Source organism: Pongo pygmaeus, chromosome 7 (assembly GCF_028885625.2).
Source record: "Pongo pygmaeus isolate AG05252 chromosome 7, NHGRI_mPonPyg2-v2.0_pri, whole genome shotgun sequence".
Classification (NCBI taxonomy): Eukaryota; Metazoa; Chordata; class Mammalia; order Primates; family Hominidae; genus Pongo; species Pongo pygmaeus.
Window position 1 is genome coordinate 18,669,728 of NC_072380.2, and position 19,648 is coordinate 18,689,375.

The 19,648-nt window shown below is 38.2% G+C and overlaps 1 protein-coding gene across 6 annotated transcripts in view; it reads right to left on the bottom strand.

Moving 5' to 3' along the window:
• PSD3 (pleckstrin and Sec7 domain containing 3) overlaps nucleotides 1-19,648 on the bottom strand; it is a 491,817-nt gene that overhangs the window by 63,594 nt on the left and 408,575 nt on the right. For all 6 annotated transcript variants that reach the window (XM_054499657.2, XM_063668553.1, XM_063668552.1 and 3 more), the window contains one exon: nucleotides 5,741-5,811. In XM_054499657.2, coding sequence (XP_054355632.1) covers nucleotides 5,741-5,811 — 71 coding nt within the window. The remainder of the gene's footprint in view (nucleotides 1-5,740; nucleotides 5,812-19,648) is intronic.

Consider the following 19,648-nt stretch of genomic DNA (forward strand, 5'->3'; position numbering starts at 1 on the left):
AAACCATAAAAACCCTAGAACAAAACCTAGGCAATACCATTCAGGACATAGGCATGGGTAAGGACTTCATGTCTAAAACACCAAAAGCAATGGCAACAAAAGCCAAAATTGACAAATGGGATCTAATTAAACTAAAGAGCTTCTGCACAGCAAAAGAAACTACCATCAGAGTGAACAGGCAACCTACAGAATGGGAGAAAATTTTTGCAATCTACTCATCTGACAAAAGGCTAATATCCAGAATCTACAAAGAATTCAAACAAATTTACAAGAAAAAAACAAACAACCCCATCAAAAAGTGGGTGAAGGATATGAACAGACACTTCTCAAAAGAAGACATTTATGCAGCCAACAGACACATGAAAAAATGCTCATCATCACTGGCCATCAGAGAAATGCAAATTAAAACCACAATGAGATACCATCTCACATCAGTTAGAATGGTGATCATTAAAAAGTCAGGAAACAACAGGTGCTGGAGAGGATGTGGAGAAATAGGAACACTTTTACACTGTTGGTGGGACTGTAAACTAGTTCAACCATTGTGGAAGACAGTGTGGCGATTCCTCAGGGATCTAGAACTAGAAATACCATTTGACCCAGCGATCCCATTACTTGGTATACACCCAAAGGAATATAAATCATGCTGCTATAAAGACACATGCACATGTATGTTTATTGCGGCACTATTCACAATAGCAAAGACTTGGAACCAACCCAAATGTCCATCAGTGATAGACTGGATTAAGAAAATGTGGCACATATACACCATGGAATACTATGCAACCATAAAAAAAGGATGAGTTCATGTCCTTTGTAGGGACATGGATGAAGCTGGAAACCATCATTCTCAGCAAACTATTGCAAGGACAAAAAACCAAACACCGCATGTTCTCACTCATAGGTGGGAATTGAACAATGAGAACACTTGGACACAGGAAGGGGAACATCACACAACGGGGCCTTTTTTGGGGTGGGGGGAGGGGGGAGGGATAGCATTAAGAGATATACCTAATGTAAATGACGAGTTAATAGGTGCAGCACACCAACATGGCACATATATACATATGTAACAAACCTGCACGTTGTGCGTATGTACCCTAAAACTTAAAGTATAATAAAAGACATATATATATAAAAGAAAGAAAGATAATATTTTCTTAGGTAAATGAAAGTTGAGAGAGTTCATCACTGCTGGACTTGCCTTACAAGAAAGGCTAAAGGGAGTTCAACTTGAAATGAAAGAATGCTAAACAGAAACATGAAAGTATAAAGCTCAATGGCAAAAGTAAACAGAGAGAGGACTTGGTATCCGTGGGAGATTTGTTCTAGGACCCCTGATGGAAACCAAAATCCATGGATGCTCAAGTCGCTTACATAACATGACACAGTATTTGCATATATCCTATGTATATCCTTCTGTACACTTTAAATCATCTCTAGATTACTCATGATACCTAATAAAAGGCCTACACATCACTTCATTGGCATAGATTCAGCACAGTACTCAGCATGTAGAAAATTCAAGTTTTGTTTTTTGAAACTTTGTGGAACTTTTTTTTCTGAATATTTCAATCTCAGGTTGGTTGAATTCAAATGCAGCAATCACTGATATGGAGTGTTGAGCGTATGTAGGAAAAATATACAATACTTTAATACTGTAATAGTGGTGTGTAAATGACTTTTAACTCTGGTATAGAAATTTTAAAAAAAAGTATTAAAATACTTTACCTATAAATATACATTAGTGGGAACAGAATACAAAAGGATATAATTTGTGAGGGAGTAAAAGTATAGTTTTGGCATATGACCTGAAATCATTATCAGCTTAAAATAGATAATTATAAGTGTTTTATGTAAGCCCTGTGGTAAGCAAACAAACAAAAAAACCCCTAAAAGATACACAAAGAAAATGAGAAATAAATAAAGAAATGTTATTACAAAAAAATAAGGAATACTAATAAAAGTAAAAAAGTGACAAGACAGAAAATAAAGAGCAAAATAGCAAGAGTAAGTCTTTCTCTATCGATAATTACTTTAAATATGAAATGGATTAAACTCCCAATCACAGCTGGGAGTGTGGCTGAATGTATTGAGAGGCAGAGAGAGAGAGAGAGAGACAGAGACAGAGAAAGGGAGGGAGGGAGAGGGAGAGGGAGAGAGAGAGAGAGAGAGAGAGAGAGAGAGAGAGAGAGAGAGAGAGAGAGAGAGAGAGAGAAACCCAAATATATGCTGTATACAAGAGACTCACTTTAGATTTAAAGACACACACACCTGAACGTGAAATAATGGAAAAAATATTACATGCAATTGGTAACAAAAAGAGCAGAGGGGTAGCCATACTTATATTACACAAAATAAGTAAAAAACTGTCAAGAGAGAAAGAATGACATATAATAATGAGTCAATTCATCACACAGGTGTAACAATTATTAATATATATGCATCTATCATCAAGGCATATAAATATATAGAGTAAACATTGACAGGACTGAAGGTAGAAATTAACAATAGTAGGAGATTTCCACACCCCACTCTCTATAATGTACAGAACTTCTAGACAGAAGATTAATAAAGAAACAGAGAACTTCAAAAACGCAATACACCAAATATCCTAGCAAACATATACAGAACATTCCACTCAACAGCATGAGAATATGTATTCTTCTCAAGTGCATATGGAACATTCTCTGGGATAGATAAAATTCTAAGTTACAAAACAAATCTTACCAAATTTAAGAAGACTGAAATAATAGCAAATACATTTTCCAATCACAAAGAAGGGAAGTAGAAATTAAAAGCAGAAGGAAAATGGAGAGTTCACAAATATGTGGAAATTAAGCAACATGATCCTGAACAATCAATGGGTCAAAAAAAAATCAAAAAGGAAATTGGACAATAATTTGAGTCCAACAAAAATGGACAAACCATATGCCAAAACCTGTGGAAGGAAACAAAAGCAGTACCAATAGGCAAGTTTATGGTAATAAACACAACATTAGAAAAGAAGAAAGATTTAAATAAACAACCTGTTTTTATACCAGATAAAGAACAAAGTAATGCAAAGTTAGCACAGGAAAGAAACAATAAAGATTAGAGCAGAAATAAATGAAATAGAGAAATGAAAATCAAAGTCAGCACAGGAAAGACACAATAAAGGTTAGAGCAGAAACAAATGAAATAGAGAAATGAAAATCTAATCAAAGATTAGAGCAGAAATAAAAGAAATAGAGAAAAGAAAAAATAAAACTAAAAATTTCTTTTCAAAAGATCAACAAAATTGACAATCCTTTAGCTGGACTAAGAAAAAAATAGAGAACACTCAAATAAATAAAATCAGAAATGAAACAGGCAGCATTGCAATTGATGCTACATAAACTAAAAGGATTCTAAGAAACTATTATGAACAATTATACACCAACAAATTGGGAAACCTAGAAGAAAGGGATAAATTACTAGAAACCTACAATCTACCAAGATGAATTATGGAGAGGTAGAAAATCTGAACGGATCTATAATAATAAGGGGATTGAATCTGTAATGAAAACCCTCCCAACAAAGGAAAGTTTAGGACCAGATGGCTTCACCAGTCAATTCTATCTAACAGTTAAACAACTAATGCCAATCATTCTCAAACTGTTCCAAAAATTGAAGAGGAGGGAACACTTCCAAACTCATTTTATGAGGCCAGCATGACCCTGATATCAAAACCAGAAAACAGTACTGCAAGAAAACTACTTGCCAATATCCATTATGAGCATAAATGCAAAAACTCTAAACATAATGCGGCAAACTGAATTCAACAGTACATTAAAAGGATCAAATACAATGACCAAGTGAGATTTATCCTTGGGATGTAAAGGTGGTTCAACATATGAAAATCAGTCAAAGTGATAAAACACATTAACAGATCAAAGGATAAAAATTACACAAACATCTCAATGATGCAGGAAAGGGATGAAATTCAATATCCTTTCACGATAAAAAAACCCTCAAAAGAGAAACAGTTTCAAATGATCTTATATGTAGAAAACCTAAAGATTTCCCAAAAACCTATCAGAATAAATAAATTCAGCAAAGTTGCAGGATACAAAATCAACCATCAGTTCCATTTCTATACACTAACAATGAACAATCTGAAAAGGAAATGAATAATACCATTTACAACAGCATCAAAAAGTATTAAAAAATACTTAAGAATAAACTTCATCAAGAAGGCAAAAGACATATACACTGAAAACTATAAAACACTGCTGAAAGAAATTAAAGAAGACACAAATAAATGAAAAGACATTCCATGTTCAGGGATTCAAAGATTTAACGTCATTAAAACGTCCATACTGCCCACAGCGACCTACATATTCAATAAAATCCCCATGAATATCCCAGTGGAATTTTTTACAGAAATAGAAAAAAATTCCAAAATTTATATGTAATCACAAAAGACTCTGAATCTCTGAATAAGCCATAAATGATACTGAAAAAGAAGAACAAAGCTGCAGGCCTCAAATTCCTGATTTCAAAACATATTACCAAGCTACAATATCAAATCAATATGGTTCTGGCATAAAGACAGACACATGCATAGACCAACAGAATGGAACACAGAGCTCAGATAAATTCAACACATATATGGGGGGAAGCTGGAACCCTTATGTACTGTTGTTCAGGTATAAAATGGTACATTGCTTTGGACAACCATATGGAGTTTCTTAAAAAAACTGAAAACAGAACCATATGACCCCACAGTCCCACTTCTGGGTATTTATACACAAGAAATGAAATTAGGATCTGGAAAAGATATTTGCACTCCCATGTTCATTGTGGCATTACTCACAAAAGCCAAAAGGTGGAAACGACCTAAGTGTCCACTGAAGGATGAATAAAGAATATGTACTACAGTAGGCTCCCCTTACCTATCCATGAGGGATGCGTTCTAAGACCCCCAGTGGACACCTGAAATTTTGAATAGTACCAGACCCTATATATAGATGACCCTTAAACAGAATGGGCTTGAACTGTACAGATCCACTAATATGCAGACTGTTTTCCATCAAATGAGGACTAATAATATGGCACTTGTGGGGCGTGAAACCCGAGTATGCAGAAGCCAACTTTTCTTATATGTGTATTCAACAGGGCTGACTGCAGGACTTGAGTATGTGGGGACTCTGGTATATAAGGGGGGTCCTGGAGTCAATCCCTTGTGTGCATGGAGGGATGATGGTATACTACGTTTTCTCCTATGCATACATACCTAAGATAAAATTTAACTTATAAATTAGTCACAGTAAGAGATTAACCATAATAACTAATAATAAAATAGAACAATGATAACAATATGCCACCATCACTGTTCTCTGGGGCTATTAAGTAAAATAAGGGTTACTTGAACACAAACACTGCAATAGTTAGACAGCTGATCTCATCACAGAGATGTCTATTAAGTGACTAAAGGATGGGCTTATATAGGATGGCTATGCTGGACAAAGGGATGATTCACATCTGGTCAGGATGGAGCAGGATTGAGTAAGATTTCATTACGCTACTGAGAACAGCATGCAACTTAAAACTTAAAATTGTTTATTTCTGGAATTCTCCACTGAATATTTTTTAACATCAGCAAACAAACTGCAGAAAGTGAAACCACAGATAAGGGAGACTACTGTATATACATATACTGGACCTCGTTTAATTATTTCATCGAGTTTTTGGATTTTTTTATCTGCTTTACTTTTACCTTTTGCAAGTAAAGAACTGTTCCCTTCAGTACAGCATAAAAGGTTTTCCATCCTCGTTTTCCTCTTGGAGCTAGAAAGGGGGAAAAACGTAAAATTTTATTTGACATCATCATTTTAGAAAGAGAATCTAAATGACCAACATGATGACAGTGTTTCAATATTCTACCTAGCTACCAAAAGTAATAACAATAAGAACCAAAATGTTCTGAGCCTTATGGTGTACCAGGCAGCATTCTAAAATGTTTTCTATATACGATCTTAACATTTACAATGCTCCTACCAGGTTGGTACTATTTCTCTCTTCTTGCAAAACTGAAACACAAGGCAATAACTTGCTAATGGTCCCACAACTAGGAAGAGGAGAAGGCTGAAAAACCAGGTAGCATGGCTGACTACAGACTGGGTAAGCACAGGAAGCATACTGGAAATACATAGCAATCCAAGAGAAAGCTTAAAAAGCTCATGTACCAGAGCCTTTATAGCTTCTTCAAAGATTCTAGGAATCATAAAGTAGTCTCAGAATATGAAAGGACCACTTTTGGCATTTCTCCCATACCTCCCTCAACCAGACTGCAAGTTTAAATATTATTACTCCTATTGCAACCTGTGCATATCTCTACTGAGGATCTTGCTGTAATGTACTATTTTTGTCTAAATGTCTCTTTCACTAGACTATAAATGACTTGATAGGAGGTATCCTTCAACTTTAGAATTCACCAAATCTAGTATACTGCAAGGCAGACTTAAACACAATCATACAAATTATCCAAAATAATTAATTATTTCAGAAGTCCTTAAATTTCTTCTGTTTATATTTTTCTGGATATAAAGTAGATTTTCTCTATTGACTTGTATAAACTCTTACAAATTGTTCTAAAGCAAAAAGCAATAGATTAGCAAAACAGTTTAGGATTTATTATCTTAATACAATTAAAATCTATAACTGGAAAATGTTATTGCTTGAATGTCATTTTTCTAAAACATATCTGCTGAAATAGACAGGGAGAGTCATTTACTCATGCTCTTGTATCAAATGCTTGGCTGTCTGTGGTCCGTCTTTAACTTGGATACCTGATTACATTAGAAAGTACATTATTGTCAACCAAATCCTTTAAATCTCTTTTGACTGAATACTCAAGAATTCTTAGACTTGGAACTAGGTGAACAGCCACTTACAGAACACAGGCAATCCTGCCAACACCACACTGAGATATCCACCTGGCAAGAAAGGATTCAAAATATCCACCCTGCAGGTTTCCAAGGGAGATAATAAATATCATCCCTTCTGTCTCCACTAGGTGAGCCTTAAAGGTATACTAAAAATACATATAACCAAAAAAAAGCATACCATCATTTCCTTTATAAAGCAAAAAAGCAACTGATATAAACAGATAACCATACATCACGTATAAAATAAATATTCACTACAATATTATAAAATACATATTGTTCAATAGATGTGAAATTCTGATACTGCCAACATGAGCACTGTGCACACAGAAGAGACCAGGGCCGAGAGAACTGCTGCAGAACAGGACCCCAGGTGGCATAGTGTGCAGGAGGCACCTGATCTGAAAGCAGACCAGCTGGTTTCCAGCCCCTTCACAATCTCACCTGGTCTGAAAACTATCCTCCCACCCACCAGCCCCTAACAAGTCACTCTACTGCTGTACTTTTGCTTCATTTTAAAATGTGGGTAATTCCTAGAACTGAAGGCAAAGCACTGGCTAATGCTGGCATGGAACCTGGAGAAAACCTTTTTGTTTTTAACAGAGGAGCCATAGGTATAAAGGCTTTCCCCAAGCCCTAAAACTAATTTATTGGCATCTTGAGATCCCTTTAGTTCAAAAATCTATACATCTACGTTTCTACTTTTGCAGTAGGTCAATTAATCCAAGTACACATTTACAAAATTTTAAACAGCTCTTTCTCATTACTACACTAAGCCTACTAGAGATTCCAAAGAGCTCTCCAAGCGAAATGTGATTTTAAAAGTCACTCATGAGTGACTAATGCCCACTAAGTCAGTTACTTAGTAACTGACTTACTTATTGTACTCACTTACTGCAGTCTCTACTTTTCTATCTCCCACAGAAGTATAAAACTTAACCTTATCTTTGGCCAGTTACAATTTAGTAATCTAACACATGGATGAAACAACCTATAATCCTCCCAAAAAGATAACTAAGTAGCAATTATTCAACAGTATTTAGCTGGTGTGCTATAAAAGCACTGCTCTAAGTGCTCTGACACATATTAATCCATTTAACTCACACCATAATGCTAAGAATAAGGTACTATTGATACTTCCATCTTACAAGAGACAGATGGGTGCAAACAAGCAGAATTCAGGGGAAGAAGGGACTACTGTGCACTAAAGTGGGCTGGGAAGGCTCTCTAGAGCAGGTGCAACTGCTCTGATTTGACAACCACACATACAGTGCCGCTGTTGCCACTGGACCCTTGGTGAGGCTCTTCATGCAAAACACAATGAGCTGGACGCTAATGAATGACAAGCACTGGTCCTCATCATGAGGACTGTAGAAGGAGTTACAGCGATTTCACAGCACGTGTGTTATTAAACACACAGAGCTCCGTAAAGAGTTGTAACTTCACATAAGGAACTTGGTGAGAGGAAGAGTGAAAAGATTACTGACAGGAAACGTAATGTAGCAACTGACAGGCTTTAACTACAAGGGCTGCGGGGAATCAATAGGCTGACATCCTTTAATATCCAGGTATCTTCCGTGAGAAAGTGTTTACTGAGTTTGATTAAAAGACACCATTTTACATGTGAACCCATCCTTTCACTGCAGTTTTTACTATACATACTTAAGGTCCAAAGACAATCAATTGCTTTCCTTCTTGAAAATACAAGAAACTTGTAGGGTTTTGATTCCAATAATCTGCCTCTAACCTTACTTTAGCTTTTTTTTTGTTTTTTAAACAGACATGATTGTTTTTCTATAACATGCTAGTGTCAGTTTAATGTTTACCTTTATCTTTATTGATCACTTATTTCTGTACCTCAGATTGTTTTTTGGAGGCCATTTTCAATTACTTCTTGAAGTCTATCCTTTAGAAGTTCCTTTAGTGAGGAGGGTCTTTTGGTGGTCAATCTTCTATTTTTGTTTGTATAATAAATGTCCTTATTTCATTAAAAATTCAAAGTTGATAATTGCTTTTTCTTATGAAGACATTATTTCACTATCTTTTGGCTAACACCATTGTTGCAATGTTGATAGTGTTTAGATCTGTGTGCCCACCCAAATCTCATGTTCAACTGTAATCCCCAGTGTTGGAGGTGAGGCCTGGTGGGAGGTGATTGGATCATGGGGGTGGTTTCTCAAGAATGGTTTAGCACCACCCCCTTCTCGTGACAGTGAGTAAGTGAATGCTCGTGAGATCTGGTTGTTTAAAAGTGTGTAGCACCTTGCCCGGTTTGCTTGCTCCTTCTCTGGCCATTTGAAGTCCTGTTCCCCCTTCACTTTCAGCCATGACTGTAAGTTTCCTGAGGCCTTCCCAGAAGCTGAACAGATGCCAACATCATGCTTCCTGTACAGCCTGAAGACCCATGAGCCAATTAAACCTCTTTTCTTATAAATTACCCAGTCTCAGGTTTTCTTTATAGCAGTGTGAAAATGGACTAATACAGAAAATTGGTACTGTGAAGTGGGGCATTGCTTATAAAGATACCTGAAAATGTGAAAGTAACTTTCAAACTGGATAAAAATCAGAGGTTGGAAGAGGGTGGAGGGCTCAGAAGAATACAGGAAGATGAGTGAAAGTTTGGAACTTCCCAGAGACTGGATGAATGGTTATGACCAAAATGCTGGCAGTAATATGGACAGCAAAGGCAAGGCTAGCAAGGACTCAGATGGAATGAGGAACTTATTGGGAACTGGAGTACAAGTCACTTTTGTTATGCCTTACCAAAGAACATGGCTTGCACTGTGCCTTTGTCCTAGGGATCTGTGTACTTTTGAACTTGAGAGTGATCATTTAGGGTATCTGGCAGAAGAAATTTCTAAGCAGGAAAAGTGCTCAAGATGTGGCCTGGCTGTTTCTAACACCCTATGCTCATATGTGTGAGCAAAGAAGTGACCTAAAACTCGAAGTTAAATTTAAAAGAGAAGCCAAGCGTAAATGTTTGAAAAATTTGCAGCCTGGCCACGTGGTAGAAAAAAAAGGCCTATTTTCAGAAGAGGAATTCAAGCAGGCTGCAGAAATTTGCATAAATTAAAAAGAAGCCAAGTGCTATTAGCCAAGACAACGGGGACACGGCCTTGAAGGTATTTCAGAGACCTTCACAGCAGCCCCTCTCGAGGCCTAGGAGGGAAGAATGGTTTCATGGGCCAGAGCCAGGGCATTGCTGCCCTGTGAAGCCTCGGGACACTGCTCCTTGCATCCCAGCCTCTCCAGGTTCAGCCATGGCTCAAAGGGGCCTGGGTACAGCTTGGGCTGCTGCTACAGAGCATGCTGGCCATAAACTTTGGTGGCTTCCACATGGTTTTAAGCCTGTGGCTACACAGAGGGCAAGGACTGAGGCCTGGGAGTCTCCACCTAGATTTCACAGGATATATGAAAAGTCTGGATGTACAGGCAGAAGCCTGCTGCAGTGGTGGAGCCCTCATGGAGAATTCCCTATTAGGGCAGTGTGGAGGGCAAATGTAGGGTTAAAGCCCTCACACAGAGTCCCATCTGGGGTGCTACCTAGTGGAGCTGTGAGAAAAGGGCCACCGTCCTCCAGACTCCAGAATGGTAGAGCCACTGACAGCTTGCACCATATATGCCTGGAAAAACCGCAGGCAGTCAATGCCATCCCATGAGCGCAGCTGCAGGGGCTGAACCCTGCAAAGCCACAGAGACAGAGCTGTCCAATGCTGTGGGAGCCTACCCCTCACACCAGTATGCCCTGGATGTGAGACATGGAGCCAAATAACAATTTTTTGGATCTTTAAAATTTAATGACTGGCCTTCTGGGTTTCAGACTTCTGTGGGGCCTGCAGCCCCTTTTTTTTAGTCCATATATTCCTTTTGGAATGGGAATAACTTCCCAATGCCGGTATCCCCATTGTATCTTGGGAGGAACTAACTTGTTTTTGATTTTACAGGTTCATAGATAGAAGGAACTAGCTTTGTCTCAGATGAAACTTTGGACTTTGGATTTCTGAGTTAATGGTGGAAGGAGTTAAGACTTTGGGGAACGTTGGGAAGGCATGATTGTATTTTGCAATGTGAGAAGGACATGATATTTGGGAGGGGCCTGGGGCAGAATGATACGGTTTAGATCTTTGTCCCCACCCAAATCTCATACTAAATGGTAATTCCCACTGTTGGAGGTGGGGCCTGGTGGGAGGTAGTTGGATCATGACTCATCAATGGTTTAGCACCACCTCCTTGGTGCTGTTCTCGAGATAATGAATGAGTGCTCATGAGATCTAGTTGTTTAAAAGTGTGGAGCACCCCGTTTCTCTTGCTCCTCTGGCCATGTGAAGTGGTGCTCCCCCTTTACCTTCCACCATAATTCTAAGTTTCCTGAGGCCTTCCCAGACACTGAGCAGATGCCAGCATCATGTTTCCTGTATAGCCTGTGGATCTGTGAGCCAATTAAACTACTTTATAAATTATCCAGTCTCAGGTATTTCTTTAGATGAGTGTCAGAACGGACTAATACAGATTTCTACCCTGAGTCTAAATGTTATGTCTAAGCATGGGTTTCTTTTAATTTATACAGACTGGTGTTCTTTGAGCTTCCTGTGTATTATTTTGAAAAACCTGTAGACATTATATCTTTGAATAATGTCTCCCCTCTATCGTCTTCATGATTGTAACCTGACACTCCATTCTAACTTCTCACTTCATTCCACTTGTGACTTATTCATTCTTTCATATTCTCCATCTCTCTGTACTTCTGTGCTAAATGCTGCGTAATTTTATCTCCAGTACTGGTAGGCCACCTAGATCCAAAAATGCCCTGAAGGCTTAGCATCCCCAGGGTTAGCCACCTCCCCACATTTGTACTCATGCTTTATTCCTGGCCTAACAGGATTTCCCTTTCATTGTTACAGGCTTATCCATTCAGATAAAAGTTATTTAAAAATATTTCATCTATAAGTTTTAGATGTTTTATTATGGGAGAGTTTCAGAATCTGTAGGCCATCACATTGCAAAAAATAGATTTCTATTGCATTTTTCTTTCCTTCTTTTTATAAAAAGGGAAGAATTTATGCACAAACTTTGTTATCTAGGAAGAATTCATTTGGAGCAGGATGCAGGAGATATTGTGGGGTGAGAACAAGGAGAGAAACTGGAACAAGGGGAACCAGTAAGGAAATTACAGTAGATGAGATAAGAGAAAAAGGCCAAAACATGAATAGAGGCATACGATACATTAAGATAAAATGGAACAAAAGGGGAAAGGCATTAACATTAACTGAGCACCTACACTGCAGCACTCTGGGTGTTGAGCTAACATTATACCTATACGTTCTATGTGTTCCAAACAATCTTTTCAGGTAGGTATTATTGTCTCTGTTTTATATTTTATGTCCCCATTATTAACTATATTTACAATTCTCAAAGGTAGAGTATGCTCCCAAGGAAGCTACCCATCTAAGGATTTCAAAGCTACTGTACAGGACAATTAAGGAAATATGTTCTAAAGATACATTAAGAAGTAGAAAATATCCAGGTGACAATTCTTTGCAGTGGTCGGGAAGCTACTCCTGTGAGGTGGGTGCTGAAGGCAGGAAGGGAGATGATGAGATGAGAGGGAAATATAACCAGGTACTTTCTCTAATCTCACTCAACTATAGGACCTTCAAAGGCATCCCTGCTCATGACTACAGATCTCAGAACAGAGGCACGGTCTCTGGCCTGCCCCCTCAGGTGCTCCCAGCTCCACATTTCTGCAGAATAATTATCTAATATTAATAATAATTACAGTAGTAGTAATAGCACAGCATATGATTGCTGAACACATACTGTTTTAAGCACTGTTTCAAGACTGGACCTGTATAAACAAAAGCCCATAAGTCTATAAGGGATCCACGGTTATAACCTCCATCTCACAGATGTGGAATCTATGACCACCTTCTTCCCACCTCCTATGAACGGGCAGCACTTGCTTCCCCATAGCACTGGGCACTTTCACTCTGGTTTCCATAAAGGGAAAGGCCAGCTAAACCAGATTAGGGAGGCAATGTCTTGGATAAATCTGGGATCTAGAAGTGATATTAAAATTATTTAAGAGCTGAGGCTGGGCACGGTGGCTCATGCCTGTAATCCCAGCATATAACAAGACTCCATTGCTACAAAAAAGAAAAAAAAAAAAAGAAGTCAGGTGTATTAGTACATTCTCACATTGCTAATAAAGACGTACCTATAACTGGGTAATTTATAAAGGGAAGAGGTTTAATTGACTCACAGTTCAGCATGGTTGGGGATGCCTCAGGAAATGTACAATCACGGCAGAAAGGGAAACAAATATGTCCTTCTTCACATAGCAGCAGCAAGGTGAAGTGCCGAGCAAAAAGGGGAAAAGTCCCTTATAAAGCCATCAGATCTCAGGAGAACTCATTCACTATCATGAGAACAGCATGAGGGTAATGGCCCCCAACAATTCAATTATCTCCCACCAGGTGGGAACTACAATCAGGATGAGATTTGGGTGGGTACACAGCCAAACCATATCACCAGGCATGCTGGTGCATGCCTATATTCCCAGCTACCTGGGAGGCTGAAGTAGGAGGACTGTTTCAGTCCAGGAGGTTGAGGCTGCAGTGAGCCATGATCGTGCCACTGGATTCTATCCTAGGTGACAAAGTGAGACCCTGTCTCAAAAAAAAAAATTATTTAAGAGTTGATTCAGGAGCTACCTTAATCTATTGGGAAAAGCACTGTTCCAGTCAGATTGAAGGGACATCCACAGCAAATGGTCTGTACCAGTACACAGTCTCTGAGTATCAGCTCTGGCTTGGGCGCTGCTTCCTGACCAGTATGGGTGAAATTAAGAAATGAATGAAACCAACAAGCTGCTGTGATTGTTATTCTGAGTCACACTCACATACACATGAGGACCACATTTCTGCAATAGAAAACTTGGCAGTTCCTCCAAAGATGGGTGATATTGGAGCCATCACTGAATCTTCAATATTACAAACCAGTTATTATTTTCTCTTTATTACTAATTTGAAGAAACATATTTGGAAATATAAAGTACAGCGAATAATATTTTGGCTTCAGTTAATACCACTGATTTTTGTAAAAGTGAAATGCTTAATGGGGAATGAAAAGACAGTATCCACCCCTCTTTCATAAAGAGGAAGATATAAAATATTTCTAAACAATAAAATATTCAGTAAAGAGTAATAATGGATTTATGCCAGAAAAGTTTTTTTTTAATCCACCAAAAGGTATAAGCTTCATGCAGAAGTTTATATTTGCATGCTATACTCTCCAACTTTTCTTCTCAACTGAACTGGAAACGGATTGTGTTTAAGATCCAATTTTCTATTACTGTTCCAATTTTCTATTTCATTCAAATGGCAGAGTATTTGTTCCTACATCAAAATCTTGTCCTGTTTTTTGCTCACTCATCTCTCTGGGTTCCCTGATCATCTATGTTTTTCCTTTTCCTCATGTTTAATATCAGAAAGTCATAATATGGATAGAAAGACATAGTATGCGCATTGCCTATTTTTTTCATTTAATACATTAATCTTTACTTCCTGTCTGTTGTCTTGAAAATATTTTCCCATTGTTCCCTGTAAAATGACAAAAATACCATTTTATTCCCCTCAGAGTAGAGAGAGAGAATTAGCCATATACACATTAATGAGAAGTAAATTCTTTTTCAGGGCCTCACGAAGAGTCTTGGCGTGACGGCCGACAATGCAAATCCTGCCAGGCCAAGAAACAGGTATGTGGGGATGAGGTAGTTCTAATGCAAAATATCTTGAATTTCCTGAGGTTAACGGAGAAAGATATTTACAATATAAAGCAATCCCAATGATGGCATTCCAAAATAAATCCAGCACTTTAATGTACTTGAAAACAAAGATATACTCAGCAGAAGTTCTGTACTAATATAAATGAGACATCACTTATACTAGCTGTAAAAAGCACAAGGCATTTTTAAGACTGTTCTATTTTCCCAGTGATAGAACTAAACAACTTAAAGTATCTTTAAAACAAAATCCTTAAAGTATGTATCCTAAAGCATGAAGAAACAGGCTACCTTGGTAAGAAGGGAGTTCTGAAGTTCTAATCAATGATACAGCTCACGCAGGGAGGAGTCTGCTTTCTGCAACTGATGTGCAAAGAATTTAAATAAGTTCATAGATGACAGACTCACAGATGATTAAGTGAAGTTAAGGGTAATCCTGTATATTAACCTCTAACTTTCTTTTACAAAATATCCTCAGGCATCACAAGATATTCTATTAAATCTTAATTAATAGAGCAGCTCAGGCACTTTTAGATTACTGCTTGAAGCAATCACGTCCAAGCTGAGCACAGGAAAATTTACCATTGGGCTATGAGTCACACAGTATTTCAGTATTCAGCAAGTGATAGTATTAATTATCACTGGTTTATAGCAGAGTGGTAGAACTAAAACAGTGCTATTACTACTATATATTCCTAATCACTTATTTTTGAAACACTTAAGGCAATTTACACATTACAAAAAAATCACTTAATCCTTATAGTCTTTCTCTTTTATAAAAGGATGCTTTGTCAACTCTATTTTATAAAGGAAAAAACTAGGGGAGCCTTGTAGGAACTGTTAAAGCAAACTAAATATGGCCTTAGAAGGACTCTATACTTCCTTATTTGAGTCCTTGTGCATGAACTGCAACCTAACTTAATAGGTAGACAAGACTGAAAACCTGACTTAGGACTACGCACCTGTAACAATACCTGAGTCTTGGCCAATCCCAGTAGCCGTACTTCAACCACTCATACACTGCTGAGTGTTCAAACTGTATTCACATAAGGTACGTGCTGAGCTGTAACCAACCCAGTTTTTTCTGTACCTCACTTCTGATTTCTGTATGTCAATTCCCTTTGTTTGTCTATAAATTTGTTCTGACCATGAGGCATCCTTGGAATCTCTCTGAATCTGCTGTGATTCTGGGGGCTGCCTGATTTCTGAATCATTCATTGCTCAATTAAATTCCTTTAAATTTAATTGGGCTGAAGCTTTTCTTTTAACAGAACCTACACCTATTGCTTTTTCCAGAAAATTATTTCCTTTTTTTGTATAATAGGAACCAATGCGTATTTTGATAGAGAATAAAAAATGAAAACAAAGAGAGAATTGGAAGAACATTCTATCCAAAGTGTCCCCTAGTGGGGTGATATTCATTCTGGATATGGCTCTATTCCTTTAAGAGGTCTCAAGACTTTTACCCTAAAATGTTCCGAAATGGCAGAAAGTATCATAAACTGGGAGCTAGGCACTCAGATTTTATTCATGCCATGATGCCCACTATTTCTCCACTTTTGGACAAGTAATCTAAACATCTCTGGTTAAAAATCAATACAATGAATCTACTACAATCTGACATAATTATTTTATAATGTTGTTGAGTTAATCTGGGCATATAAGATTATTAGGACACATACCCTACCCCTAAATCATTTACATATACAGGCAGTAACATTAACAATGAAAGTTAATTTAACATGATAAACTGTATAAACTGTATAAACTAAATGGTAGCATGGCACTAACCTAAGACAATCACAGTGGGGATTCCAGGAGGTAAAACGAGGAGGAGGTCATTAATTCTGCTTATGAATAGGATTTAGAGATTAGAGAACACTTTAAATGAGGGTGTACTTTAATGTAGGATTTTGAAAAAAAAATAGGTTTTTCTTTTAACCTTCACCTTTTGTACAGTATGTTAGCAGGAAGACATGGAATCAAAATGTGGATCCCAATTTTGGAAGTCTCATAACATTGCAAATTATCATCATCCTTTAGCAAGACAGCCTAGGAACAACAGTTAACACTTAATTTTTTATTTTTTAAGAGGACACATTTTAGAACCAGAGAACCTGGTTTGAGATACTGGCTTCACCTGAGTGACCTTGGACAAGTCACTTAGCCAGTCCTATGCCTTACTTTCGTCCTGTATAAAACAGTTTTTCCAAGACTTAGATGAGTTAATATATGCAAGTCCTTTGGATTTTTTTTAAATTAAAGATACTGTCTGCTAAAGAAAATGCATCAAATTTTCATGCTAAAACACAAAGACCTTTTTTTCTCACTTCTGTGAAAATAAGCAATTTAAATCTAAGTTGCTGGAATTTTATTAGAGCCTTAAGGGAATGCGATTAAGGGAGCTGGATCACATTAACAGGCAGCTGTAACCTAGGAAGCTGTAAGCTTTGCTTCTCTGACTGTCTGATTACAGATTAGCCTTTTTCCTTATCTACACTGTTTTGTAAAATGTTGCAAATGACTAAAAGGCACCAGGGAAGACCCCTTCTTGCTTAACTGTTGATCTTCATTACAGATTGATTTCCCTCTTACCTTTCTCACACAAAGACTTGATGACTATCACATTGTCTAAGGTGGGATGTTAAATGAACTCTTTTAAATTGGGAAGTAAATGATAACAAGCTGTAAAGAAGAAAAACAAGCTGTACGGAAAAGAAAAATAACTAAATTATTATAACCCATAAAGCAGCCTTACATAAAAAAAGTTATAATCCTACTAAATTTCTTTGTTTTCTGCCCATATATAAGCAAGACCTTAAGTTTTTACTTCAGAGCACTGGCCTCATTTCTCTGGAGTCCATGTTTCCCAGATTCTTACTTGAATGAACTCTAAAATTGGATTCTGATGCTTTCACTTACTTCAGGTTGACATTTCATTCATGTATTCGGAATTCTTTTTGTTAGTCAATGTTTGAGAACACCCCTTTAACATTACTGATGCATTTTTTTTTTCTTTTGAGACGGAGCCTTGCTCTGTTGCCAGGCTGGAGCGCAGTGGCGCGATCTCAGCTCACTGCAACCTCCATCTCCTGGGTTCAAGCCATTCCCCTGCCTCAGCTTCCCCAGTAGCTTGGACTACAGGTGCCCGCCACCATGCCTGGTTAATGTTGTTGTATTTTAGTAGAGTTGGGTTTCACTATGTTGGCCAGGATGGTCTCGATCTCCTGAGCTCGTGATCCGCCTGCCTCGGCCTCCCAAAGTGCTAGGATTACAGGCATGAGCCACCGCACACGGCCTACTGATGCATTTTTAACAGAAACACTTAGCACATACCACCCTTAACTGGGAAGAGAGCTAAGTCTGACACATTTACTCCTATTAATATATTTATTGTTTCCACTTTGTCCCAAGTCCTGTATTGACATTGGAGATATCAAACATGAATGCAAACAATAAAAGTAGACGACAGAAGAGACAAAAGCTGTTGGAGAACTTTCTACCCAAAAGATGAGCCACAGAGTCACTCAAATCTAACTTTTAAAAACAAGTATCTTTCTCCACTTGGCCAGGAGACGGTTTCACTGGCAGCCATTACTAGACGTGCAGGAAGAATTTACATGGCTTGGGCTGAGGTTGGAAAAGAGGTCAGAACACAACAAGAGCATGCATCATTAGCTAAGGGTTACCGGAAATGCGTGTGGGAAGCAACAAATCCCAAAATGACTCTCACTACATCATTTTTTTCAGGAAAAATATAAACACCAGTGATAGAGACAGGAGGCAGCCAAGGACCCCTCCTGCCCCCAACCCCTGACCGAATCCCGCCTTCAAGCCTAAAACAGCATAAGGGATGAAAAACCAGACTGCCAGTCTGGATGAAGCCCTTCCTTTTCCCCAAATGATTCTCTCTGAACAACACCCATCTGCACATTGGGAGGAGAGGGTGGGGCCTTGGGAAGTTTGCGCTGTTTGCAGTGGGGAGAAGCCTGGCCTCTCTTGTTTCTGTGTGGTAAGGTGGGATTTAATCCCTGAGGTGGAGAGCCTGTTAGCAGGACTCTATCTCACTTTGCTGATGCATATTTCCTTTTTCATTTCTACCTAATAAATTCCACTTGTCACCCTTCTACGTGTCTGCGAACCTAATCTTTCCTGGTCAAGTGACAAGAACCCCGTTTTTTTTCCTGCAACACTAGAGTCACAGAACTATTTTTTGAATCTCAATGAATGATACCTCACATTCTCTATGGCTAGAATGTTCCTCTCCCAGATACCATGACTTGGCCCCTTCACTTCAGTTAGGTCTCTGCTCAAATGTTATCTGTGAAACATACAAAACGGCATCACTACACTTCAGTGCTCTAAAGCAGAATCCATTCTCAGGGCTGCCTGCACCACTGGCAATCTTGCAAAATAACCCAGTACCTTGCCTTGAATCTTTGAAGTGCACCTAACCACCACAACCATGATATCCTGAAAAACAGCTGAATTTTGCCAGTGTTGCAACTCCCAAACAGCAACAATAAATGAACTATGGACTTGTGCTAAGCCAGCCGCCTCCACCCATGATAATTCTTTCAAAACAACTTGTGTAATCCTTTAGTTTCCTTTGAAAAACTCTCACTTGGTTTGGAACACAATTTGGCTTAGAGCCAAATCTGTGTCTCCTGAATTATAATTCCTAAGAGCCCAATAAATGTCTTGTCTTACTGCATTGTGGTCTGGTTTGTTATCTCTTCTTGGTTGACATGCCACATCCGGGGGTTTCCTCTAATCACTCTCTGCAACATAGGACCTGCATGCTTCCTTCAGTATTTCCTAACCTTGACTTTACTTTTCTTTGGGTCAGTTAACAGTTGTATAACTTATCACATAGTTTTTATTAAGCTTCCCCAGCATTAGAATAAAACTTTGAAGGCAAGTACTTTGGTTTGTTGCTGCATCCACAGAGCAGATT